Below are 26,974 nucleotides of genomic sequence, written 5' to 3' on the forward strand. Positions count from 1 at the left end.
GTCACGGGGCTCGGGCCCTTTAAGAGCCCGCCCCGCGCGCGGCGGGCCCGCCCCCCGGGCCGAGGAGGGTGCGGGGGCCGTCGGCGGGGATTGGCGCAGCGCGCGCCCCCTCCGCGGCCCCCGCGCGGTGGGAACCGGCAGCCCCGTCTAGCGCTGACGTCAGACCGTCTGCCTGCCTCCGACCGCGGGCGCGCGGCGCAACCCGATCTCCTTGGACTTGAATGAGGAGCGGGCGGCGGCGCTCGGCAGCGGATCGGCCGGCGCGCAGGCTGAGCCCGGCGGCCCCGCGCCCCGGCCGCCCGCCCGTGCCCCGCACGCCGCCCGCGGCCACGGCCCGCCGCCCCGGGGTTCCCGCTCGGTGGCCGGGGGACCCAGCTCGCTCCGGGGACCTCGGCGGCGCCCCGAGCCCGCGCCGCGCCGCTCGCTGTATGCGGGGCCCGAGCCCCGCGCGCCGGCCGGAGCCGCCCCCGCGCCCCGCGCCTCGCGCCCCGCGCCGCCCGTGACCGCTTGATGGGGGTCAACGGCACCGCCGCCGCCGCCGCCGGGCAGCCCAATGTCTCCTGCGCGTGCAACTGCCAGCGCTCTTTGTTCCCCAGCATGGAGATCAGTGAGTGAGCCCTTTACCCCCGGGACAGCCCCGTGGGATCCCCGGCCCGGGACGTCGCGATCGCGTGGGGACTCGGGGGCCGCGCGCCTGCCTCGCCCAGGCTCCCCGGCTGCGCCCGCCGCGCCCGGGGCGCGCCCTCCCGGAGACTCGCGGCAGCTGGCGGCCGGCCCGGCTTTGTCCCGCGGCGCTGCGAGCCTGGCACGGTCCCCGCCGCGCGCGCCCCGCCTGGCCCGACTCGGACCCGGGGCTCGGCGGGGACATCGCGCCGCGCGGGAGGGCCAGGCGGGTCGGTCCCGGGAAGTTTCCATTCCGTTTTCCCTAGGGGCCGAGGCGATGGAGCAATTAGGCTCTTTATCAACTTTGGGCGGGGGGAGCGGGCGGGGGAGACACTGTCTGGCTCGGGAGGTGTCTGGGGCTCTTGGCGTGTGTCTGGAATGGCCGTGGGGATGCGTCCCGGGTTTCCGTGCATCTGTGAAGTGCGCTGGTCTGTCTGTCTGAGTCTCGGCGCGTCTCTGGATGTCTGTGGATTTGAGTCGCGGTCTGTGGCGATGTGTGTGTCCGAGTGGCCCTGCATCACTGGGTGTCTGATTTGGTGTGTGCGTATGGCGGGGGTCGATAAGTTCTGGATCCAGACAGATCTGAGAACCGTTTATGTCCAGGTGTCTGAATCCAAAGCTCAGCGCTGGTGCGTCTAGCCCACCGCGGGTCCCCAGTGTGTGTCATTGTGAATGTCTGTCCCGGACTCCTATAAATAGCCTCTGTCTGGACTGCTTGGCTCACTCCGCCTGGGATGGTGGTTACAAATGAGTCAAAGTTTTGGGGTTGTTTGTCTTGGGGCCTCATTGGAGGTGATAGACCCAGAGTGGTGAGTGCAGTGCTTGAACCTGGAGCCCTTGTCAGCATCCTGAACCTCCAGAAGTTGATATCAGAAAGCGTCTGCTTCCTTCTGTGTGGCCCACCCAGGTGGCTGTTGGGTTGAACGAGGAGGAATTGGAACCTCAGCCCTGCCATCTGCCCGTTAATCTGTATCCTTCCCTTAACTCGCTTTTTGGGGCCACCTTTTGCCTGTTTAGTTTCCCCGTCTTACCCCAAAGCATTCCAGGCAAAAGGGCACCCAGCCTTTCCCTAACCCAGACATCCTTCCTCTAGCGGAGCCCAGGGGCAACTGCCACAGAACAGGGCAGTCAGTCGCTAGGTGACTCATAAGCTGGTTTCGCAGGCAGCTGCTACAGTTTGTGCTCCCCCATCCCCAGCCCCCAGGCTGCACAGTGAAGCACAAGGGATAAAAATAACCCACGACCAGAGCGCCCCACCTGGCTGGGGAAGCAGGCTTGGGGGGGGGGGTCCTGGTGTCTACCTTGACTCCCAGGCTGGAAGTGAAAGCCCTGGTCTCCCTGTATCCCACCTCCTCCCACCTGCCTTGTGCCTGCCCCAAGCCGGGAGATGTCAGGAGAGCCTGCCGGGAGCCAGGGTTTGTGGTCTTCCCTTGGCGCCAAACCCTATTGCTTCCTAGGAGCCCCCGTGTGATCTAGGGAGGTTCATGAAATTCACCAGGATGTTATTAAAATACGTCCTCACATGTCTGGGGAGAGGCTGACCGCAACTCCGTGGATTTGCCTTGTTTCCCTCCTCATGTCGCCTTAGGGGACCTCCCACGGAAGTGAGGGGCCTACTTCATATGACACCACATTCCAGAGTCTAGGCACAGTAGGACACTGTGGTTTCATTGGAGCAACCCTAGGGCCAGCAGGGCACTGCCAAGCCTGAGGACCTGTGTTCAGTCCTTTGAGAGAAAGAGCTCATAATTGGCCCTGATAATGTCTTGGTTGAGGCCAAGATGGCTTGAAACTCTTGGTGGCATACCCAGTGTTCTCCCCCACCAACAAGGTTAATGTTTGGAAATCCCCACCACCCACCAGGGTTAGTTCAGACAATTGTCCCCACAGTGTCTAAGTAGAGTACAAAAGGGAGAGGCTCGCTTTGATAATGTAACAGTTTGTTGCTAGTGTTCCCTAAAAGTCTGCTTTGAGGAAGCCCTGAGGCCTGGTATTTCCTGGTAACCCCTGGGAGAATGCGAAGGCTGCTTTACCTAACAGGATGGAAATTCCTGCCTGCTAGAGGAAAGGACACTTGTCTAAAAGGGACTTTTAAGCCTTGCTGGCCCTCAGTTTCCTCACTGGAAGAGAAACCTAAGCTACAATCCTTGACCCCACCCCTGTCCACAGAAGCTACAGTGCTCGTGGCTCCTCCCCAGCCCCGCCCCCCGCCCCCCCATCCTCCCCACCCCCGCCATCCTCCCCACCCCCGCCATCCTCCTGTGCATTCTTCAGATGTCCTATGCTTCAGACTTGGATGAGATGAGTGAGCTCGGAGCTCCTGTGCTTCAGGTAGAAATGAGGGGAAACCAAGGTAGGACCAAATGAGTCCTTGATCTGAGTTGTTTCTCTTGGACCCCATGTGCTGTTCCTTGAATTTGGAACTTGAGTGACAGAGCGAGCCCACCTTAGGCTTAGGGCTTGAAAGCGCTCTTGGGGACCAAGCTGAGTCCACAGCCTTGAGGGATCACCCCTTGTCACACCTACATACTTTTCTTGGCACTTTCCAGCTCTTTGCGCATCTACTCTTCCTCAGAGTGGAACCCTGACTTCTACTCCTGCTTTACCTGCGGTGGCTTGCAGAGCAGACCCCCACACGCCAGGAGAACGTTCTGGACTGAGTAGGTGCTGGGGTACCCAGTCTTGGCTGGTCTGCATTCATTTTACCAGGGCCCAGCACCTTGGTGGTAGGACGAGTAGGAGCAGCTCAGTTGTTGATAGCACTGTCTGCCCAGGGTCCTGGAGCCACTGATTCCTTCCCCTAACTCAAACCATCCCAGGGCTGGAAAGATGGCTCAGTGGTTAAAGCTCCCCATGGTGCACCTGAGGTTAGAGACATACATTGTAACCCCGGTGTTGGGGAGGTAGAGCTCTTGAGGGTTTGCTGGCCAGCCGGTCTAGCACAATAATAGTCCAGGCTAGTCAGTGAGTCACCTGTCTCAAAAAAATAAAGTAGGGATCTGCAAGATGGATCAGCAGACAAGGGCAATTGCAGCCAAGACTGATGATCCGAGTTCAAACCCCAGGACACACATGATGGCAGGAAGGAACCAACTCTCCAAAGTTACATGTCCACTCACACACCCACACACATGAGTCTACACACAGGTACAGGCACACTCACATTCTAAATAAGTATGTGTTTAAAAAACCATGTTTGAGTTGAGGTGAATAGCACTTGAGGACCAACACTCAGTGTTCTCTGGCCTCTGCATGCGTGCGTACCTGCATGCATGTCCCCCCTCCACACACCACTCCACACACACACTCACAGGATGCCCAGTTTTCCCTGGGGTGCACACCGTTTGTATTTAGCAGTGTTTGAATTCGGGGTGACTCAGCCTCCAGCCTGGGCCAGATGACTGTTGGGAAGGAGAAGACTGGCCGGGGCAGGAGGCCCTATGCACCCAATGCCAGTACCTCTCTCTGTGACACACAGACTGTCTCCAGCCATCTACAAATGCCCCTACCCACCCAATGCCAGTACCTCTCTCTGTGACACACAGACTGCTCCAGCCATCTACAAATGCCGTGCTGGGAAACACTTTCGGCTTCCACAGAGACACTTGGGTGCTGGAGAGGAACCTTTCGGAAATCAGCCTTTTGTCCTTGACGTTGACACCTGCTGCTTATCCAGCCAGCTTTTATTGAGCGCCCATATCACAGAGGAAGGAAGTATCTCCAGATGCTTTCCAGCCTGAGTGTGTTGGGGGAAAGTTCTGGCTCCAGGGCAGGAGGTGTTCCTGGGTCCGGGGTGAATGCACATTGAACTGCAGCTACTTCCCTCGTGGGCTTCTGCACTGGGACTTTTAACCCACGGTTCCCTGCTGTCTGGGATTTACATCATTAGGCAGCAAGGGAGCTGTGTGTTGTGACTGTGGTCTTGGACCAGACAGGCCAGTTTGGAGTCTGTCAAGGTGCAAAATAACTGTTTGTTGGTACACTCATGGGAATGATCTCACACCTGTGGGCATGAGTGTGTACACACAGCTACTGTTGCTAGCTGCCTTCCCTCTGAGTTAGGGGGAGAACCGGGAAGTCTCCTGGTGCTAGAAGTTGCACTTTTTTTTTTTTTTTTTTTTTTTTTGCTGTCCTTGTAAAGAGGAGAGCAAAGTGGTGTGTATGTGTGTGGGGGGGGGTGGGGGGTAAACCCAGAAAGAGAGGTTCTGAGGCTGGCAAACCCAGAGCCCTGAAAAGTAAAGAAATCCACAGGCAGGCCTGGAACTCTTGAAATGGAACTTGGGAGGCTGAGCTGCCTCTCCCACCCCACACCCCACCCCCGACAGTATCAGCATCTTTGAAGATGCTGTAACTGAGGACAGGAGGTCAAAAGCCTCCAGTTTGCTCTTTGAAAGTCATAGCATAACATGTGTGTGGCCCACGCGTGTGGAGCTGCATGTCTGCGTGCCTGCTTTCTGTGTCTCAGGGAACCCTGAAGAAGGTACCACGCTGCCCTCATCCCTGGAAGGCGCTGTCAGAGGCCAGTGTAAGAGGACTGAAGACAATCACAGCCTCTCTGGTATACTCAGGGAGCTGGGGAGCTGGGTTGAGGGTGGAGCCCACGGATTTGCTAGGTGAGGCACAGACTACCAAACCACAGCCTCTGCCTCTCCTGGGCTCTAAATGCTGGCAGTTTTTACTTTTATTTTCTCTCCTGCCTCCAAAAAAGCCTATAAAACCTACCCACAGACATAGGGTACCATTGAGTGACCTGTAGAGTGGCCCAAAGATGGGGAAACAGAGAAGCCCAGAGTGGCCATCGCCCTGTCCTGTCATGTGCCCTATCAGGATGTGGTCCACAGCTCCCCTTTGTACTGGGATGAGGCAAGGGTCTGGATGGAGGCTATTGTCTGGGGTGGGGGTGGAGGTGGGGGTGGGCTCAGATTAGCCGGGACTGTTTTGCCTGTCCTCTGATGGTCACAGCCTTGCACTCTGCCTGATTAGAAAGCTTTTGCAGAGAGCAGGTTTCCTCATCCCAGGACCAGCTGGGAATGTGGGAATCCACAGGCCCACCTGGGATGCTGACCTTGAATGTGGGTAATTGAATATTGGTGTCATAATCCTGTCTTTGCCAGGCCCACCGCAGTGCAGACAGAGCTGGCAGAAACCCCAGCATGCCTGCCATGGAGCAGGAGGTCCAGACAGGGTCTTAGGGCTTGCCAGCAGGGGGTCTCTTAATCCTGGAAGCTCTGGGGCCCAGATGCTGGGGCAGAGGCAGTGGGGAGGCACAAACTTGAGCCATGAAATCCCTACCGTGTGACATCCAGATGCTCACTGGGTCCAGTTCATAAGCCTGGTGCCTACAGGCAGAGGAGAGGCCCCAGTCCAGGAGAAAAGTCAGGGTCCACAGTAATCTTCAGCACCCTGATGGTGATGTGGGTAGGAGGAATAGGGTCTCTGTTCTAGTTCTCCCTGTCTTCTTCCCAAAGTGGGCTGCCCCCCTTCAGGAAGCCATGGCAACCCTGAGCACTGACAGCTTCGTTTTCCCATCCGGCGACACTACAAAGCCAAGCCCTGACACCTTGGGGTGGGGGGTGGGGGGGTCTCACCAGGGTCTTGTCAGTCACTGGCAGCAGCCACTGTCTGTCACCAGGCTGAAGAAAATTCCCAGGGCTGCTTGCTTATAGCATGGCTTCAGCACCATGGGCGGGGAAGGGCGTGGAACCTGCAAAAGTTTGGGGTGCCAGCTTTCTGGGAGAAGCAGAATGGCTTCTCTCTGTTCCCAGGGTGACTGGTAGGTGTTTATTTCCTTTCCTTTTGCTAGTTGGATCTGGGAGAGATTTGTGTGTGCCAGTTACTAGTGATAAATTTTTCTCCCTCAGCCTTCAAAACAACCCCGTGAGAGAGCTGTTGTTACTACCAGCCTGCAGATAGGAAAATGGGAGGAGAAGCCGTTCGTCCCAGGACACACAGCAGGGATCAGATGCTCAGCTAAGACTCCATCCCAAGTCTCTGGTGCTCTTCTCCGCCAGGGGCCCTTAGCCCTAAGATTGCAAGCCTCTGTTGTATTATTTGTTGGTAGAGAGTTCTAGCCAGTCAGCTGCCACAGTAAGCTGCTAGGGCCGTTCCACTTGGCCTGGGGCCTAGAAGTGTGTTTGCCCCTTGGGCTGTGTGGGGTCAGAGTGTCTGCTGGGGTACCAGCACCACCATGTTACTGTTGAGTTTGACAGGGGACTGACAAATACCCCCAGAGGGACCAAATCTAGACATTATTGGGGACATCACAGGACACAGAATGCCTTCTGGCATTTAATAGCATCCATTTGTCCCACTCTGGTACCCGGTGTCATTCAGGTGATGTGACAGTTGGGAACTGTGTAGTAGCAACTGAATGTTCCACTGGAGAGCCCTGTGGGAAGATGTGACCAGTTCCTGGGGCAGAGGAAATCAGGAAAGCCCTGACTGGGCTTCGGGTCCGCTCTCTCCAAACCTTCACACCTGACCCGGCGTAGTCATTTGGGGTCTGTTCTGCCAGTCACCAATCTCAGAGAGGCTGCAGCCTGTGCCTGTCCGTTCCTCATGACCTCCCCCAGCCTGGTGAGTGGCACCTCACGAGCGTTGGTTAGGGAGGGTGGGAGGCTGTGCAGTGATGCCTTGTGAAGAATGGCAGATGCTGGGGTCTGTTCATGACACCCATCACTCCAGATAGTCACAGTTCCTATTAATCAGCGTCAGGAGTATCTGTGTAGGCCCCCTGAAGTCTCTGGGAGCTGAGGCTTTCATTCCTGCCTGTTTGAATAAGCAGGCTTCTAGAATTTTCCAGGCAGATCAGGATGTGGTCAGGGCTTCAAGCGCAAGACCCCTCTGTAAGATGGAGGGAGGCATGAGACCCATCCGCTTTGTGGGGTTGTCAAGGCGGTTGTTGAGCCTTGAGCTTCCTCAGCACAAGTTCCTAGTCTTTTGGGCAGGAAGCTGTGCCTTCGCCTCCCGCCCGAATAGTCAAGGTTCAGGAGCTAAGCTCAGCGCCCCTGCCTGCCCACATCTTCCGACCTGGGTTTAACCAGCCTCCATTGCTGCAGTCCTACTAAGGGTCTCGGAATGACAAAAATACAATACCGTCTCCTGCATGAAGGCCCTGGGAGAGGACTTGGAGAGCCGCTGATCCCCTAGAGATATGAGGGCAGACTTGTTCCTGTACCATGTGGCTGAATGAAAGGTGGCAGAGGCCTTCGGATCCCTGAGAGTTTGAGGAAGGTTTTGGGCTCTTGTGACTTACCCAAGGGGTTAGGTGGTGACCCCAAACCCACCACTGAGCTGCATTCCTCAGCCATTAAAAAAAAAAATTCTGTTTTGGAGACAAGCTCTCAATGAGTTGCCCAGGGTGGCCCTGTAGCCCAGACCTGCTTTGAACTTGTAATGGTTCTGCCCTGGCCTCCTGAGTAGCTAGGATTGTAGTCCCAAGCCATCAGGCTTAGCTCTCTTACAGGTATTTGTTTCTCATAGAGGCAGGAGTAAGAATCTTCCGGTACCTCTGTCACTGGAGGGACTGTCGCCATCTGCCTCCCCTCTTCCCCTTGCTCAGATCTGGAGAGTCACGTGGCTCAGGTTTGGAGAAACTGCCACGCCTTCCCCTCCCTAACACATGTATTTGTGGTGGCAGTAGGCTGTGCTTAGCCCCAGCTGAGCTGGTAGGACCCAGGGTCCATCCTGGCACAGAGCCGGGCAACAGACCGATAACCAAGTACAGAGTGCATGGGTTTGTACCAGTGGTTTATCAGGGCTGCAGAGGTCCAGTGGTCCCTCAAGGATCCAGGAGGGATGGAGTTCATCCTTGGCTTTGAGAGGGCACAGCAGAAGTGATGGACCCAGATGTGGGTCCGATGGCACATGTGTGGAAACCCAAGGGCCGACTTGGGGAGGCCTGTTCTCATCTTTTTCTCTGTGGTCCCTTGGGACTAAACTCAGGGCATTAAGGCTTGGTGGCAGCAGCACCTTTAGCCCGCTGAGCCATCCCACTAGCCCTCACAATGACACATCTTCCTGTCTGTAAAATAGTCCTGAGAACATATACACGCAAACATATGCATATATTGCCTGTTTAAAAGTGTGTGCATTCCCTCCCGGTGAGGGGGGTGTTCTGTGAAATCCCTTGCTTGGTTCCCACTGGGCCTCAGCCTTTCTTAGGCTCGAATTGCCTTAAGCTTTGGGCAAGTAAAGTTAGCTTCCAAGGCAGTGGAAAATCACATCCTTTTTTTTTTTTTTTTTTTTTTAGCAATTTTGGGCAAAACAATCTGTCCTTCCCCTGAGGTCTTCCAGCCCCAGTGGACGTGGCTACCTTGTCCGCTCTACCCACTAAGACTAGGCTGCAAGAGAGGCACTGTGTACCCACTTGCCTCAATCCCTTCCAAGCACCATCCGGTGTCCCACAGGATAGACAGAGCTCTCCAGCAATCTCAGCCACTGCCTGGTTCCCGTGCTGACGTGATCAGAGAAGTCACCATCGAGAAATCAGGGCCAGTGCCAGGTGGAATTAATTCTCCCAAACCAGGCCCCTCACCAGAGTGGTCCACCCCAGACTCAGAATGTAAATACACAGTCCTCGAAGGCTTTTTCCTGAGATTCCAACCCCTGCCCCTGGGCTGACTCTCTGGAGACCCCTTTTCTAAGGAACAGGCTCCACAGCAGGTAATGATCTAAGCCTCCCCCTGGGGTGGTGACTGAGATGGCATGTTAGAATTTGGTGGCTGGGTGCTTAGCCTTCCAACCAAAGCAGGGCAGTCTCTGAGTCTTTCCAGTATGTCTGGACTTGCTCAAACTCTATCAAAGTTGCTTCCTCCACACTGCAGGTGGCTGTTCTGCTCACCTACAGAACTCAGGGTTAGATGGTTAAAAGGGAGAGGGCTCCCCAAACCCGGGAGCCCCCAGGAATGTGCACACGAACTCCCACTTTCCAAGCCCCCCCCCCGTTGGTGAGATTCATCTGGTCATGGCTCTAATTGCCCTTCCACAAACAATTTAGCCGGTAATAATTCCATGAACCTATGAATCAACTTTGCGCAAACACCCTGAGTAATTTCTTTGTTCTTTTCTTTCTACTTTGTAATTGGTGTCTGCAAAAGCCAAAGGTTTGGTCTTGTGGAAGGCGTGATTCATTTATTGGTGTCTGTGCCTCCTCCTTATCGTTCAGTCACTTGGGAATGCAATCATGGTGAGACACTGGTGATTCATGCGGGGCCAAGCTCGGTGGCCCTGGGGTCATGGCCATAGGATGGAGCTGTTTCTCTAATCTATTTATGGGATGGGAGAAGGAGATGCGGGGTGTCAGAGTCCGGCCTTGACCGTTGCTGTTGTCTTAGCGAGGGTGGTGTGGACCCCACCGAGTGTGGGGTCTTGAGCGTGGATCTGGCGCTCTGTGCGGTCCATGTCACCCTCCCTCCTGCCTGCCCCGTCCCTCTGACAATAATTATAGATGCCCACTGTGGCGGGTCCCTTGCACAGCTCTCAGGCGTGTGAACTCACGAGCCGTGCTATTGCTGTGTAATTTTACTAGTTGCTTTGGGCTCTGGATTGAAACGGTCGCTTTGGTCCCATCTAGGAGATAATTATAGCTGCTTGCCACGTGGCCCAGAGGTGTAATTATGCAGCCGGCTTCTGATGGCCCTGAACCGAGGCTCCAATCTACGTTGCAGATCCGAGACTTGACAATTACCTGAGCATTCCTCTGCCTGTGTATTCCTTTCCTGGCTGATCTCCTCTCGTGGACTCTGGTCAGCACAGCTTCCCAATAGTTCCCCCACTTTGTGTGGTATATATTCCTGGTCTGGAAGTCTCAGTGGGCAGCTCCTCTGCCAAGCGAGGCGAGGCGTGGAGCGCGTCAGCAGTGTCTGTCCAGTTATTGGCCTGGTAGCGGGAGATTTGCTGGTGTCTTTATTGGCCTGCTTTGCGACTCTTTGGAAGTATAGATCGGGACTGTCTACTACCTGCCATTCAATTAAGTACTCCACTTGCTGCTCCTGGCAGACATTGCTAATCAATTATAGCATCTTACCCAAGTGGTTGTCCTGGTGTGCTCTTGAGTGGGTTTGAGCCGTGGAGGCTGCAGAGGCCTGACAGGGCGAAGGATTGCTCCCTCTAGAAGCCACCAGGCCTTTCCACTGGCCTCTCAAGTTTCCTGTGCTGCTTAACACCCCAAGGCTGTCCTTTGTTGGGTCCCTACGCGCAGATGATACAACCCTACTTTCAGCTCTCAGGTCTTAGACACCTGGAGTAAGATATCACCAAGTGAAACAATCCCCTGATAACAACACTTCATTTGCCTTTTTAAAAAGCCAGCACCCCCCACCAGAGTCCGCTTAGAGGCTTCTGTTTCTTCTTGCCTGCTTCTCCCACAGATAGAGAGAAGCTTGAGGGCTTTGCTCTGGGGTAGACTCAGATGCTGGGGGGGGGGTGTTGGGCACATCAGAAATAGGATGGAGAAAGAGGAGACCCTGGGAGAGACGAACCTGACATCTCACTGCTGACGTTGTTCTGGGCATCCCCTCCCCTGCCGATCCCTCCCCCCCCCCCCAGCGAGTGGTGGCAGATGCTCACAGCACTTGGCACGCCCCACCTCATTAATCCTCATGGCAACCTCAGAGCACACAAGGAGGCAGAACCAAGTCACTTGCCAGGGATCACTCAGCACTGAGTTTGCAAGGCAGATTTGAACCTGGGCTGAGGGTTCCCAAAGCTCTGCTTGGCTTGCCCGGGCAGAGCCAAGCTTTAGAGCCACCTGTCGTGGTGTCTGGGGTGTGGCGGATTTGAGGCCTCTCTCCCGTTGCCCTCTGAGACTTTTCCAGCTGGGTCTGTGTGTGTCCCTTTTGGCTGGCTGGGAAAGCTCCCCCCCCCCAGCCACACCCTTCCCTTGGAAGGGTCTCTGAGCCAGCGGGCAGTGATCCCTGCTGCTCAGAGCAGGAGCGAACAGGAACTGTCCGGTATCGGGTTGCAGCTGGAGGGAAAGGGGTCACTGTGGCCCACGGGGTGCTAGGGGCAGATCAGAGGGGGAGTTACCAAGAAGCAGCCCTTGGCAAAGCTGTGGCAGAAACATCCAGCTTTCCCTCCCTCCCTCCCGCATCTCCTCCCCCTCCTTAGCTTCCTTCTCTGTCAGACTCTAACCTCCTCTGCAGACTGAACTCCTTGGGGTGGGGGCGGGGTGGGGGTGGACAGACTCCAGCCTGAGCCCCTGCTGTGGTACTCCTAGGGCGGGAATACAGACACCAGAGCGTTGTTTGCCCGGTTTTGTCTCTCTCAAGGTCCCTATCCCCCTTCCTCTCTGCACCTGTCCCCAGAGGCTGTCCGGCTGTGGGTCCCCTGGAGCTACACTCACTACACTCAGCTCTTTCACACAGTCTCGTGACTTTGAGGCCTTGCTGCTGCAATGTGGGTGACCCGGGAGCAGTCACTGTGGACATGGCAGAAGGGCTGCACGGACCAGGCTGGACACTAGGGAATGAGCTCTGCGGAATTCCAGAGGAGAGTCGCTTTGCAACCTGCATCAGAGTCCCACACATGAGGCCAAGGCCTCTACCTCTTTCCTGTTCTGCCCTGGGGGGACCGGGGACCGGGGCGGGGCCTCACGGGGTAGTCATGGTGGGTTTGGCACTGCTGGGACTGTGTTGTCTACAAAAGCCCTCAGCGGCGGCGGCTCAGAGCGCCTCACCTGGCCTGCATGCCCCTGCAAGGAATGAGGATGTGGGTGACCCCAGACAGGTGTGAGTCATGTCTTGAGGAAGCGGTTACTCACCGGTGGCGAACTCAGAAGCTCCCAGACAGCCCAGATCACAGGATGGAGCTGCCTGTCCTGTGGGGGTTGGGCCGGGGCGTGGCTGTCCAAGTAGACACAAGGAGTGATTGTGACTGGCTGAGATTATCCTTGCAGTGTCCTGAGGAGAAAAAGACAGTGGCCTCCAAGTCGGGGTATGGGGCTTCAGAGGTGTGGCTCTCAGACCTCAGCTCATCACCTGTGAAATGTTGGTCCTTTGTCCCGCCATCTACAGGGCTGGGTAGACAGCATGCATCTTGTGTCTGATGGATGCAAGGCACTGTGTCACGTGTCACCTTTTGGGACCCCTAAACCCCTTTTTATAGATGGGGAGACTGAGGCTCAGGGGAGATGGGCAGGTAGGTGGCTGCTGATTGGCTGGGCTGGCACCGAGCTTGCAGGTGTCTACCCTATGAAGAAAGTCCCCAGAGGCCTTCAGAGATGTGACAACCTGGTTCCCTAGAGATGCTTTCGGGTGATACTGTCTACGCTTAACAGGCCTGTGCTCGGGGGTTTTTCTTGTTAAGTGTGGGCAGGGAAAACATGGCCCACACAGCACTGACTTCATGAGCCTTGATGTTTAAGGAAAGGCCAAAGGGTGGAAAGGAGATGGAGAGCTGGGCATGAAGCTCGGTTGGTGGAACACTGAGAAAAATAATCTAATTGTGGGCAGGGACTGTAGCCCAGTTAAGAGTGCTTGCCTAGAATGCTCTGGATAAACTGAGCATGATGCACATGAGGGGCAGGAGGGGCAGGAGTTCAAAGGCATCCTCCACTACCTGGGGAGTTTCAGGCCAGCCTGGACTCCATGACACCCTGTCTCAAAGCAAACCAAAACAGCCAAGTTTCGTTTCTCTGCGGTTGGGAAATATTAAGCAATTTTAATTTCTTTTCATAGGGTATTTGGAATTGGCAAACTTTGGCAAGGGTGTGAGTGACACATGAAGCCATGTCCAGGATGCTAAGCCCCTCCTGGTCTTTAAGAAGTGCCTGCTTTAAGGCTAGCATGTGGGAGGCAGAAGCAGGCAGATCTCTGTGGCTCAAGGCCAGGTGGTGCTGCATAGCAGACTCCGTCTGAGAACACAACACTTGTTCTCAGTAAGGGGAGAAACAGGGCTCCCCTTAAAAAGGAGGCTCTGCTATTCGGGCCTGCCACCCACCCATGTGAAAGTCAAGGTCACCAGGCCAGGAATGGCTGTGGTTTGTGTCTGTACACTGTGAAGGAGGGAGTTCAGTGGCCCAGACCACGGCCCTGCATGGGGCGAGGGGCTGGAGAGCCCTGCAGATGTGGATGGACGGTGTGGGACATCCCTCACCCACCCGCAGAGGCACAGTCCACTTTAATTTCAGGATACCACAGCAGCCTCTAATTTCCCCAGGCCCAGGGACCTTACCATGTGGCTTCTCCATAACAACCCCCAGAATGGGGCTGTTTAAGTTCCCGAGTGTTCCTCTCTCCTTATGTCTATTGTGCTAGAGTCGGTGTGGCTCCACGGTGGGCTAGTGTGACTTGCTGGCGGCCTCTTTGAGCAAGGGAAGCCCATTAGGAAGAAGGGAAGCAGGGACCTGCGTGGCCCTGGGCGACTTTGAACCTGATCTCCTTTCTATGGGGACAGTAGGGCAGGTTCAGCCAGCCTTGACTCAGGTTCTGAAGGCTTTTCCCAAGCCAGGCCTTAGATCCCTGCAGTCCAGCCCAGACCCAGAAGAGCACCATGCAGGCAGGCAGCGGGCACCCTAGCCCTCGGTGGGCCCAGGAGGGAGTTCCTGCATTTCCCTACCTCCCTGCTCATCCTGCTCTGGCCTGCGACCTGACTACCTGTCTAGGAATTTTTATTGCAGCCCACGGGGACACTGAGGCTGGCTGACTGGAATGCTAGCATGCCTGGATCTGGCAGGTTTGGGGCTGACTTTGGATAGGCAGATGTTGGCTACGGGCCCCTGGCTTGCTCCCAGGCCCAGTGGGGGGCATCCTGAGGGTGCTGCTCAGGGCTTGTCTAAAGATTGTGACACTGCTTTGTGCTCTGATTTTTTTTTTTTCTCGTGAATTCTGATTCCGTTCCATTTAACCACTTACAGGAAGATGAGATGTTGGAGGCCTGTGCTGGCCGTGTTGAGTGCTGAAGTCCATCGGCACCGGTTAGGCAGCCCCTTGGGTTCCTGAAACACAACTGAGCTGAGCATCATGTATTGAGGGTGCCTGACTCTCCCTTTCTGATGGGACTCAGTGTCCCCTACCAGGGAGGACACTGACAACTCCGGAGATGCTTCTTTCAGTTCTTGTGCCGGGTAGGTGGCAGGGTCCCCACAGCCCAGCCCCCAGCACCCTCTGGTATTTGCATGTGCTTCGTCAGTGGACAGTCCCAGCTTGAAATGACCTTAACCGTCAGTGTTGGTCTGGAGTAGAGGTGGTGGATCAGGGCATCTTGGGGAAGATGGCACAGGGTGGTCTTCTACTCTCCAGCCCAGAGTGTGGAAGGCAGGTGTGCAGCCCACCTCTGCGTGTGTTCTAGGATAGGACAGATAGGACAGAGCAGTGGACTCCCCAGCTGCCCATATGCCTGACGCTCAGCTGGACCCTGGTGTCCACACAGGTGGAAAATATTTGGAAATGCGTGTGTTGGCGGCTGTGTAAGACTCCTCCTTGCCATTGTCCCCCGAACGGTAGGTAAGAGTTGTGCACTGCACACTCGCTGCCTTGAGTTACGTCTTAGAGCGTGGGCAGCGTGGATCTTAGCATGTGCTCTACTCCCAACTGGCTCAAACCCCTCTCCCTACTGAAGTGTGTTGTAAGTCACCCGGAGGGGACTGAAGAGAAGAACTCAAAGTCTTATGCTGTGAACATGGGCCTACTGTGTCCAAGTGACTGTTCAAAGGACAGACTCCAGACAGGGCTAGCTAATGTGTCTCTCAATCCTTGGCGACAACAGCCTGATTCTTAGGGCTGTAAGGACAACAGAGCGTGCCTTATTTGACCCCAAATTCAAAGAATCCGATGAACGATAAGGACAAAAGTCAAAGTGTCCCCATCCTTGTCAAGCTGGGGCTGTGTCCTGTATTCTCAGGCGTGGCTGCCCAAGGGCTGAGGGAGGTCAGGCCACCGGGATTGGGGAGCCTGGGAGTTGCCATGGGAGTGGATAACCATAGGAGTGAGTTACCGTGGGGAGCAGGTGACCGTGGGAAAACAGGTTGTCACTCGATTGTTATTGGGAACAGACAGCTGTGGGAGACACCGTGGTGAGGGGTTGGCCACAGGGAGAAGGGCTTCCATGTGAGCTGCCCCAGGGGATAAGTGACCTTAGGAAGTGAGCAGTCACACGGGCACCCGTGGAGAAGTAGTCTTCCCCTTGGGTCACCACGGGGTATGAATGAGAGGCCACGGGTTTTAAGTGACCATGGGAAGTGGGCAGCCACAGGGAATGGTCACAGGCCTACCTCTCCCCATGGCCATTTCTTTTATTTATGTATTTTATGTATGTGAGTGCTCTATTTGCATGTGTACCTGTATGATGGAAGAGGGCATCAGACAGAATGCATCTGAATCCATTATAGATGGTTGTGAGCCACCATGTGGGTGCTGGGAATTGAACTCAGGACCTCTGGAAGAGCAGCCACTTCCCTTTATTGCTGAGCCGTCTTTCCAGCCCCCTGTGGCCATTTCTTAATGGGGTAAAGACACATCCCCACCCAGCTGTCAGTCTCCCAGGCCCCGCTGCTCTCTTGGATGTGTGTGGTTGGAGGTTCTTCAGGGACTTCCATGGATGCACCGTCTGCTGGGTTGGTTGGCCCTGGAGGTCTGCTGTGGGGCCTCTAGCTTGGAAGCAGGGTGCAGTGAGGTTGGTCTAGTCCTCAGCCCCCTTCTCTGATCCATGAGGTAATGCAAGTGTCCAGTCTTGGGTTGCTGAGGAGGAAGTGAGTTCAGAGCAGCTGGGAGACCTTAGCTGTTGCCGGGCAATGTGACCATCATCTCCAAGAGACCCTTCTGCAGCTGAGCCAGGCCATCTGGGTAGGCCTTTATCCTACACAAAAGGCTTGTGGAGCAGGTGAGGCCACCGTATAATCCTAGCCCGACTCTACAGGTCAGGGTTCCCAAGGCCCAGAGCAGGTCAGCATGTGGCTTTCTCCCTGAGGAAGACCCCTGGCCTGGTCTGTCACAGCGGCCTGGCTGCATTTAACTGACTAGGGTTTGTGTGGCCTTTAGAGAGCAGTTCTGAGGACTGGCAGGTGCAGGCAGAGGGTCCCAGGCTCTCAAGTTCACAAAGACTCAGCCACGTCTGAGCCCTTATGCTGAGTTAAGGCTGTCTTTCTGCCCTGGCAGGGATAGGCTGTGTATAGTATCCCAGAAGAAGTCCAGTCATCTCCCATAATGTCATGCTCCCCAAGCAACATTTCTCCCCGGAGAGATCAGGCCCTGTCCCCACCAGACAAAGCCCTGTCTCACATTGAGACTGGCAGTCTAGACATCTTCGGGTCTGAAGGGTCAGGGTTTAGGAGTGAACCCTAATGGGATTTGGCCTGAGACAAGAAAGGGATGGGTAGTGTGGGCCAGAGAATCTGGTGCAAAGGAGGTGGTAGCCCAGTGTGTGACCGGGCCACCACCAAAACCAGGCCGTTCCCCACAGAGATCCACCCCTACACCCCCGCAGCCCAATCCAGCTGACACCCACTGGGCTTGTGTGCCCAGCACTACTTAGCTGACACTGGCTAAATAAAACCCCACGGCCTGTGCCAATAAGTCTGGGGCAGGCCGCCAGTGGAGAGAAAGGCCCAAAGGCAATGTCGGGCCAGGGCTGTGCCAGAGGAACTCCAGGAGCCCTGTGCCCGCCTTTGCCCAGTCAGGGGAGGCCAGGATGTCTGAGGCCTTGGCAAGAGAGAGAGGCAAGTGGAAAAGATCCCTAGTGAGACAGGAACCGTGGCTTTGCCGAATCACCGTGCCCACTGGTGACAAGAAGGTCCAGCATGGACCACATGAGAGCCACAGCTAGCCAGGGGAGTCAGACTTCCAGCTCTAAGTCATCTTCAGCAGGGTCTTCACTGAGTTGAGCCTCAGTTGCCTTGCTGGGAACATGGCGCTCTGGCGACATCCACAGACTTCTTCAAAAGTAGGAGTGCGTGGAGGGTGTTGTTGGCACTGATTGGTAGGACCGGGGGCTCAGCTGAACTTCCCACAGTACGCAGGACAACCACACACACCCGACATCGCTACCACATACACAGGGTCTCTTCCTGAGGACCGTCATCCTAGGAATTAGGACTTATAGAGAACTCACCCCCAGCATGATGCCATTGTGGTTAAAAGAGGTCAGGCATGAAACTGATCAGAGCCAGGCTGGAAAGTGGTGGAGCTCTGGGTGAGGAAGACCAGCAACCCTCGGATGGCTTCTGAGGCCTCAGCGCCATGGCCAGCTGCCCTAAGAGCAGCTCCCAAAAGTGAAGGGGCTACCTGGAGGCAGAGGGTGAGGAGAAACTAGTGGGGCTCAGCTGAGCTGTGGCTACCTGCTACATGAGGTCCTTAGTCATGTGTCTTCATAAGACACCTGTCCTTTGAAACTCTACCACGCCCAGGAGAAGCCCCCACGGCTGGAGACTTACAGGGGCTCATGGCCATCTAAGCCAGTGTTTTAGGGGCGGTCAACATTGGGGTGGAGCTCCCAAGCCCCCTGGAGGACAGGATTAACCCTGCAGTGTCTCAGTGGGTCTCAGGGTGCCTTAGGTATTGGGGACTTCGGTGGAGTTCAGAGCAGAGGAGGGGTAGAAGCTGCTGGTTGACAGCAGGGGGCAGCCAGGGGCAAAGAGGGTCATGGGCCAAGCTCCAGGGCACTGGGGATGGGTCACCGGGCCAGGTTCAAGGGAAAGTTTGAGGTTATGGTGAAGGCAGAGGCCACAGAGAGGACCTAGGCTATTTAGGGTAACACCTCTCCTGTTCATGGATGCGCCCCCAAGCCTGGGTGGGTGTGAGTTGAGAGTCTGGTCCCTGGATAGAGCCCCAAGCATAGGGAGACAAGGTCCTGCTTGACAAGGGTGCTGTGGGGTTTGTGGGCAGGGGTGCTGTGGGGTTTGTGGGCAGGGGTGCTGTGGGGTTTGTGGGCAGGGGTGCTGTGGGGTTTGTGGGCAGGGGTGCTGTGGGGTTTGTGGGCAGGGGTGCTGTGGGGTTTGTGGAGGGCTCCTGGAACCCACTGCCTCCTTGGCTCCTGAAGAGAACCCTGAACACATCCCTCTGGGCTTTTCTTCTGTCCCCTGAGACCCAGTGTCGGAGGAAAACCCTGCCAGACAGGTTTTATTTGCCAATTCAGGGCATTGGCAAGGGGAAGCTTCTGAAGCCAGGGCTGGGCTGTTTGAGAAGGTGTGGTAATTGATTAGTTTTGCCTGCCCTGGTGATGAGACAAGGGGTGTGTGTATATAGCAGGGATTCACATATGCAAAGGGTTCTTTATGGGTGTGCCTGGGGCACCCTGGCCTAGTCCCCTTTGCTCTGGCTTTGGGTCCTACTGCTAAGTAGTAGGCTGTGGTATCTGAGTTCCCTATCACTGGAGAGCATGAGGAAAGTCTAGTTGGGATGGATAATGAGGAATTTACTCCTGTCAGTCTCTAGACAACAGAACACACTGTTCCAGGGTCTTCTATGCCCTTCCCTGGTGGATGCTCCGGCCTGGGCGGTTTCCCCAGACAGCAGAGCCATGTGAGAACATACGAGGAGCAACCATTAAAAATGAGAACACGATTGCCAGGCACGCCTTTAATCCCAGCATTCTGGAGGCAGAGGCAGGCAGAGCTCTGAGTTCGAGGCCAACTTGGTCTACAAATGGAGTCCCAGGCAGCCAGGGTCGCCATGCCTGAGGGCTGGGAGGTTCTGGAAGCACTCCCCCTGCCCAGCACCACACTCACCATACTGGATTGCTTCTGGGTCCTGAGTTCCTGCCTCCTCTTCACAGCGCGTGAGTGTTGGGGCTGGTGCTTTGGTCTGTGTATCTGTCCCATGTCTGCATGCCAGCATTGGTTGGGGGGGGGGGTGAACAGACAAGGGCCAGAGGCCACTTCCTGTAGACTGCCACATGGCTGTCATGGCAGGCACACGGGTCTTGCTGGGAGAGTAGAGGCCCCCATTTGGGGACCCTGTCCCTGGTGGCTGCCTGGTTGTTAATAGGGAGTGATGATGATGTGTGGCCTGTGCTGGAGCCCGATTCCTCCAGGGAGGGGCTTGGGGTTACCATCAGTCTGCCCCAAGGACAGAACCAATCCCCTTACTGGGAGCAAAGGAGAGCTCTTTCTATGACTGTGGAAGTAGAACAAGGAAGGACCCGTCTGTAGAATGGAAGGTGCTCACCCAGTACCCCTCGCCCCCACCCCGGTCGGATAAGCGCTCTCCTATGCATTCCAACAGAACACTTTGCCTGATACCCACTTCTAAGTGAACACACCACCACCACCTCTGACATTGTGGCTTCTAGGTGGGAGAGTGCAGTCAGCACAGCTAGGTGCTTACCAGGACCACAGTCCTGAAAGCAGAAGTCAGGTGATTTTTTTTTTTCTCTATTTCTCTCCAGCCCACTCCCCCTCCCTGCCCATCAGCAGACCCAAACCAGACCCATAACTTAGCATTTTCATTTAAGTCCATCTGACAAATTGTAGCCAGAGAAAGCAACCGGGGTCTGTAAATGGCTACTTTGTCAGCCGTCTCTGGGCGCTGTAAAAAGTCTTTTGTTGTGTGTCTAGACTGCACGCTGGCGGAATATTTGGTCTGTGTGAGGGGAGAGACCTGGTTGGGTTCATTTACCGGCTTATTTCAAGTGGGATTTCAGAACACTGGCTCATCAAGCGGCGTGGGTCTGGCCTCCACCAGCCCACACCAGCCTTTCTTGTTTCTGTAGGGTTTTTTGTTTTGTTTTGTCTTGTTTTGTTTTTCTCCTGCTTGGGCAGTTAGCAACGGGTGCCCTGTCGAGGGCCAAGGGAGTGTGCTGTACGGCGTCTTTCTTGTGTAATTGTCCTCTTTATGACTGTCTAGACGTCCCGCAGATGCGTGTTCTCGGGGGAAATGGCTTCTCCCTCTGCCCACACTAAGTGGAAGGTTGCAGACGCCACGCTTCCTGGTGGACTGCCTGCCCTTCCCCAGAATGCCCTCTTCTTAGCCCCTTCAATTAAAGTGCTTTGCCTCCCGGCAGGGTCTCTGTGTTTATAACACATTTACTTGACCTGTGCCAATTTTATGCGGGGGCGGGGGAGGAGCACTCTCCTTTCTGAGAGTGAGCAGGGTGCACATTCCCTTCTGCATCTCATCCCTTCCTTCCCCTTTCTCCAGTTCTCTCTCTCTTCTCGCTCCCCCCTTGCACAGATTCCACAAAGTGGCTTCTCAAGGAAGTAAATATTGGGGTTACTTAAATGGGCCTGAGGCTTTGTTTCGCCAAATAAAGTCATTTAATTAGCTTTGTTGCCATAGTGACTGGCTCATCATTGCCAGGGGTAAAAAGGGTGAGTGATTTGGTGGAGAGGCTTGGGGTCCCCCAGCCATCCATTCCCACAGAAAACCCAGGCACCCTAGGTGCCACAGCTGCGAGTTACACCTCCCTCACAACCTTCTCCCCAATTCTTTGTGACGAGGAGAGTCTTCCAGCCGCTCCCCGACCCTGTGAGGCAGCCACAGCCCGTGGACTCGGGAGCCCAATGGACTTGAGGTCTGCCTGTCTGTCTAGGCAGGGGTTGTAGCTGGCACTACAAGCCTCTTCTAGAGTGATGGCTGAGGATAGAGGCCCGCCTTGTCCTTTCCAGCTCTAGCCGGACCCTCATTCTGCTCCCCCCAACTGTCCTCAGGACAGTGAAGCCTCAGTTTCCAACAGCGTGAATCTCCCCTCTGGTTTCAATTGGGGTTACAAAAGATGGGAAGGAATAAGGGGTTTCGGCCCACCAGATGTCTCCAGGGACATGGAGGAGGTGGTCCCCTCTGGCCCGAACCCTACATGTGCACCCTCACTAACATCCACACAGGAGGCGGCCGCTTACTGTCCAGCAGCGGGGGTGATTTGGAGGAGTGAGGGCAGCTCCCAGCAGCTTGTCACACCAGTGTGCTCCCAGGCTGTCCTTTCCTCCTCTTCTTCCTTACCACCCCCACCCCTTCAGCCCAGAGGCCAGTGGATTCCTGGGCAGCACAGAGGATGGCTGACCAGTTTGCTGTAATTAAGCTGAGATGTCCCAGATTTTTCTCCTGGTCCCGATAATTATAATATCTTTAAGATGAAAACTCCAAAAAGAGGTGTTTTGAGGGGAAGACACTTAAGGAACAAAGTCAGGACACACAGCACCAGCTAGTCTGTAAGGCATGTGTGTGCCCACATTCTGTCCCTGCCCCTCCAGGACCCCTTGGGCATGGACCTTAAGACACTGGGGCCACCCACCCACTCCGGGGTCTCCACTGCAGGCATGGCCACGTCTTAATTGGGTCATGTTCTGGAGTGGTGCGTGCGGCAGGATGGCGATGACCAGTCACTGAGCCAGCGTGGGAGAGCATGGCTGTTCCTCTCACCCTCGGGCAGGAGATGGTTCAGCAGGTAAAGGCACTGCCTGCAGTGACCGATGAGTTTGATTCTTCTCAGGGCACATACACGGGAAAGAGGAGAGCTGATTCCTGCAAGTTGTCCTCTGCCCTCTGCTTGCACGTGTGCCGTGGCAAAGTCCCACATCCCCAGTAAGTAAAGCAAAAAATGTAAGACTTACGTGCTCTCAGATAGAGTCAGGCGGTCGGAGGGACTCTCCACCCCCCCCCAAATAGCGATTGTGTCTAGTGACCTCTTTCTAAGTGGCAGGGGACCCCCCTCTATCATGAGCAGTCTTGCCTCGCTCAAGGAGAGCTGAAGGCCACACACAGCAGCACAGAGACACCCCAGGAGAGGAGTTAGGCAAAGTCTGGGGCGGCTGGGCTTCCCCCTTCCCTCTCCTCTCCCCCTTTCTTTGTAGTTGAGACGGCGGGTTTGAAGCTGGCTCTGGGCACTACCATATTTAGGAGGCGAATTGCTGCTCATGTGTCAGGCAAAACAGATGTGGCGGGGAGACAACATCTATTTTCATAATTCGGAACAAATCTGGCGAGCCGCCTTCCTTTTCAGCGGGGCCTGCTCATGCAGAAAGCCGGACGCCCCAGCAGCCCTTAGCAGAAGTATTTATAGCTCCATTGAACGTCCCTTCCTCCTGCTTTCTGCTGCTGGTGGGGGACCTGGGCTCCTGGGTGGGGGTGAAGGCTGCTTCAGGGACATCTCAGAAGTCAGAACGTGGGGGAACGCATCTATCCATCCATCCTTTTGTTTTCTGGGTTGTGGGGGTGTCAACTGAAAGCTGAACTTGGGGGAAACAAGTTAGCAAGCATCAGGCCCCGATATCCGGAAGGACACAGGTTGGAATGCCCCTAGTCCACAGAGATTTTGTGTTGAGGTTGAAAAGGGAACCTGGCTGGCACTTGGTGTGAGAGCAGCCAGAGTAACCTGCCTGAGGTCCCACGGTGGTCTGATGGCTGTGCTGGCCTCCTGCCTGACCGTTCAGGTCTCATGCCAAGCATCAACCTTGAAACACTGGAGACTGCTTCAGCCTGGCCTTGCCTGGCGGTGTGTGTCTGAGTGCCAGGGAAGGGGAGAGGACATGTGCTGGGAGACTGGGCTGGCACGCATTTCCTTGTCAAATAAACCCTGTGCGCTGTTCAAAGGACTGGATGTGGGCCGGTGGTAAAGGATTCCTTCTCTCAGGTAAAGGGAAGGCAGCAAAGTCTCAGGTGGCCTAATGCAGGAGGCCATATGTGGGGTGCTTGAGGGCAGGGGCCAGGAGACCGTGTGGGGGTAGCAGCTGGGGTGAAAGATCACATCCTACAGAGTGGGATGAAAGGGGAGGGTGCCTCAGGATGCTTGTAGTGACTGCATCCAAGACTCAGTTGGCTGTGTCATCCTAGAGAGGGACCAGCCAGCTCCCAGGACCCTCCTTTATAAAGCAGAGTGCCTTTAATGCACACACAATCTGGGTTTTCCTGAGGCAGTCCCTGGGTGCAGATGGAGCCTTCAGCACACCTGCCCACGTGGTCCCTGTCTGTCCAACACATATCGGAAGGAAGCATTGTCTAGAGAACATGCTGGACGCAGAGTCTTGCACTGGTGTGTCTGAGCAGAACCCCACCAGGGTCCCCTGGTGTGAGCCAGGCTCTGTGCTGAGTGTGAGTGCCAAGCGTGGGCAGCCCGTATCCAGGCCCTGGCTCTGCTTGCTGAGCTCTTGACTTCTCTGAGCAGCTCCTTCCCCTTCTCTGGCCTCTCCCGATTCCTCTAACCCCAGAGGTCCCGGGCATAAGGGAGGCATGAGGTGTGCCTTTCCTTGGGATCACCGAAGGATTTCAGGGTTGCCTAATGCCAGCTGGCCGCAGCGTCCTCTTCCATTTGAGCTGGAGGAGGGGAGGCCTGGTGGGGTCCCGGCAGGCCACAGTGGGCACTTGAGGAGTGGCTTTGGCTTTGGACGTGAGACTTGTATCAGCACTGATCTTCAGAGTCCTGTCCAAATCCTCTTCCTGCTCAGCTAGCTGTCTGTGCTGTCCGTGCATTGACCACCACTCCCCGCCCACCACCACCCTCCCCCTGACCCCCAGCCCACATGCTGCCCGATGGCTTTCTTTTCTCTGAAAAGACCAGAGTTCCTGCCCTGAGAGATAACTTGGAGGCTGGGGGCACCTTGAGTCACTTAGGGAACTTAGCTTGGGGTTGCACTGACAGTTTGTGGTGCCACTTGGCACATTTTGCTACACAGTGCTGAAACCGTTGCAACTTAGAGTGCACAACACTGGCCGCACGTGGGTGTTCTCCTGGATGATAGATACTTTGATGCAGTTGAGTACTCATGGCATCCAGGGGTGCAATGGCTAAGGGAAGCCCCGAGTCCTTTCCCCCTCATGCTCACCTTTAGGAATAAGGTTGAAGGGTTTTTTTGTTTTTTTTTTTTTGTTTTTTTTTTTTTTCCTCATTGGAGAGACAGTAGGAGCCACCACCTCCAGGTGACTTAGAAGTTTCTGTCTTCATTTCTAAACTTTAAATGGTGTGTTTAGAATTAAATCTTCAAACCTGGGAGCCAGACTTCAAGTTGAAGGATGACAGCCGAGGGCTGGTTCCATGTGGTTGCCTGCAGTAGCCAGATGGCAGGTGCTGGGAGGGTATCAGGGGGAGGCTGGGGTGGAAGGGGGGGCTGAGATGGGGAGACTGGGAAGGAAAGAGAGGGGGAGGCTGGGATGCGGTGGGGGAGAGGCTGGGTTGGGAAGAGGGTGCGCCTGGGATGGAGATGGTGAGGATGGTACTAAGAAGGACCTTCCATTTGTTCTTGTATACTGCACATTATATAGCACACCGCCATCCTGGGGTTGGCTGGGTTGTGCCCCAGGGATGGTTGCTGGGGATACCCTCTGCAGGGTGGCCCTAGTGACCTGAAGGGATGGTCCCTTCCCAGACTATTCACTTAAGAGGAAAAACAAGTCCCAAACTCTTCATTTGAGTGCTTCCAGCACTTTCTGTGGCTACCACGCCAAGACCAGGGGTCCACCATTCCAGGTCTCCACTGAGCACTGTCCTTTGAGGTGTGTTCATGTCCTTTAATCTCCTGTAGATTTGTGTAACCAACACAGTTGAGCCCCACAGCAGTCCCATCCCGGAGACTCTGCTCTCTTCCCTTTATAGTCACACACCTCCTCTCCCGACAGCGTCTAATCCGCTCTCCATCTCTATAATTTTGTCATTTCAAGGATGTTACATAAATGGGATCATACCATGTATAGCTCTCAGAGATTGCTTTTCTCGCTCCCCGTAATTCCCTGAAGGTTTACCCAAGTTGCCAGGCAGATCCACAGCTGGTTCCTTTTAATTGCTGAATCGTATTCCGGGGTGTAACTGTAGGGCGCTTACCTGACCCTTCACTGTTGAAGGGTACCTAGCCTGTGTCCAGCTGTTGGCTGCAGGTAAAGCTGGAAATACTTGGATCCAGGGTTTGAGGTGAAGCCTCTGTTTTGGGAATCAGTACCCAGGAGTGTAAGTTTCAGCCTTTGCTTTTGAAAGACTTTTAGCTTCTCACTAACCCCCCCTCCCCGCTGTCCCTGCTGGTGCCAGGACTTTGGAGGTGGAGCCCTTCATGTCAGAGTGGCTCTGTGAAGCCTCTGGTGCTGAGTTGCATGGGTACAGTGCATGCAGACAAACCCTGCCCCTCTCAAAGCCCCTGGGGCAGGCGGTATCCAAACACCAGGAACCAGGCAGGATAATGATAGTTCTGGCTGTCGTGAGGTGTTACCTGTGAAGTTCCCTCCGTGTGGCTACTCTCTGGCTATTTAACAGTCCTCCAGCAAGCCAAGAGGTTCAGCTGCCCTTTCTACCAGGAAGCCACCAGGAAACAGGGCAGTCAGATAAGGAGAAGCTCCAGAAACGGACCTCCTGCTGACTGAGCATTGAGGGGTACAGCTGTGGTGAGGGTTCTCTTAGCAGGCAAACCCACAACCTGAGGTCCTGGGGTGGAGGCCACAGCCAGGCCAGCAGAGCTGGAAGGGTCAGGAGAGGGCTCTTTCCGGGTTTTAATGTGCAGTGAGGACTCATCAACAGTCCCCCCCCCCACCATGGTTGCTGGGGTCGGAAGAGTTGGGAGAGGGGGCAGGGAACAAGGGGAGGTACAAGAGAAAGTAAGATGATAAAGACAGAGATGAACCAGTGCTCTTGAAGGGTGGCCCTCAAGATCTCCACAGCCCTGGCCCTCACTGCCCATTAAGCCATGGCAGCGCTCAGGAGGAGTCTGCTTGTGGTTGAACCCACAGCCATGAGTCCCGAGAGCAGGAAAGGTCACCACCATTGCCGAGCCCCAGTGGGTTTGTTCTGAGATGGAACATTTTAGTTCTTGGTTTCTGTCACTGCTTCTTACTCGCTGTCAATACCAGCCATTATCCTGTACACCGAGTCTGCCTGTCCTGTACCAGCCACCACAGGTCGCTAATTAACATGGAGTTGACAACCTTGTTACTCATATCCCCCTCCCCATCAGTCAGCTGGCTTTGTGACCTAATGCTGGTTTTGGGGTGGCTGGGGCATGAGTCCCAGCTTGGGTACTCCACAGACCATTCATGAGGTTGATACAGTAGCCTGATGTGAATCTTGAAGACACCGAGCAGAGCCTTGTCCTTCCTAGGATAGGGACTTCCTGCTTCTGGGGTTCCATGGAAAGGAAACACAGCTGGGGCTTGGCTGTAAGAGGCCTGAGTTGCCAGCAGCTAGAAGACTGAGCTTCCTTCTTGGGGTTGGCTTTGCAAGTTGCCTGGAAGGGAACAGGAAGAGATGCAGACAGTTGGAGGTGTGGGGGAGGGGCTCTGCTGCGCAGGTTTATATCCCAGACAGATCTAAGGGGACCGAGCAGCTCTGGGAGGGAGGGACCCACAGATTCCGGAAACCCTCCCATGTGCTCTGTGGCTGGCATCTCTGAGTCTCTTAATGGTGAGCCCACCAGCCTAGCTGCCCCTCGTCCAGTAGGCACCAGTCCCCCTTGATGGCTAGCCAGAGT

At 55.4% G+C, this 26,974-nt stretch overlaps 1 protein-coding gene across 1 annotated transcript in view; it reads left to right on the forward strand.

Moving 5' to 3' along the window:
* Positions 1-356: 356 nt before the first annotated feature.
* The window catches only part of Pmepa1 (prostate transmembrane protein, androgen induced 1), a 46,924-nt gene continuing 20,306 nt past the window's right edge, over positions 357-26,974 (forward strand). The window contains exon 1 of the mRNA XM_051185419.1: positions 357-607. Coding sequence (XP_051041376.1) covers positions 511-607 — 97 coding nt within the window. The 5' untranslated portion in view covers positions 357-510. The remainder of the gene's footprint in view (positions 608-26,974) is intronic.

The sequence above is a fragment of the Phodopus roborovskii genome, unplaced genomic scaffold (assembly GCF_943737965.1).
Source record: "Phodopus roborovskii unplaced genomic scaffold, PHOROB, whole genome shotgun sequence".
Lineage (NCBI taxonomy): Eukaryota > Metazoa > Chordata > Mammalia > Rodentia > Cricetidae > Phodopus > Phodopus roborovskii.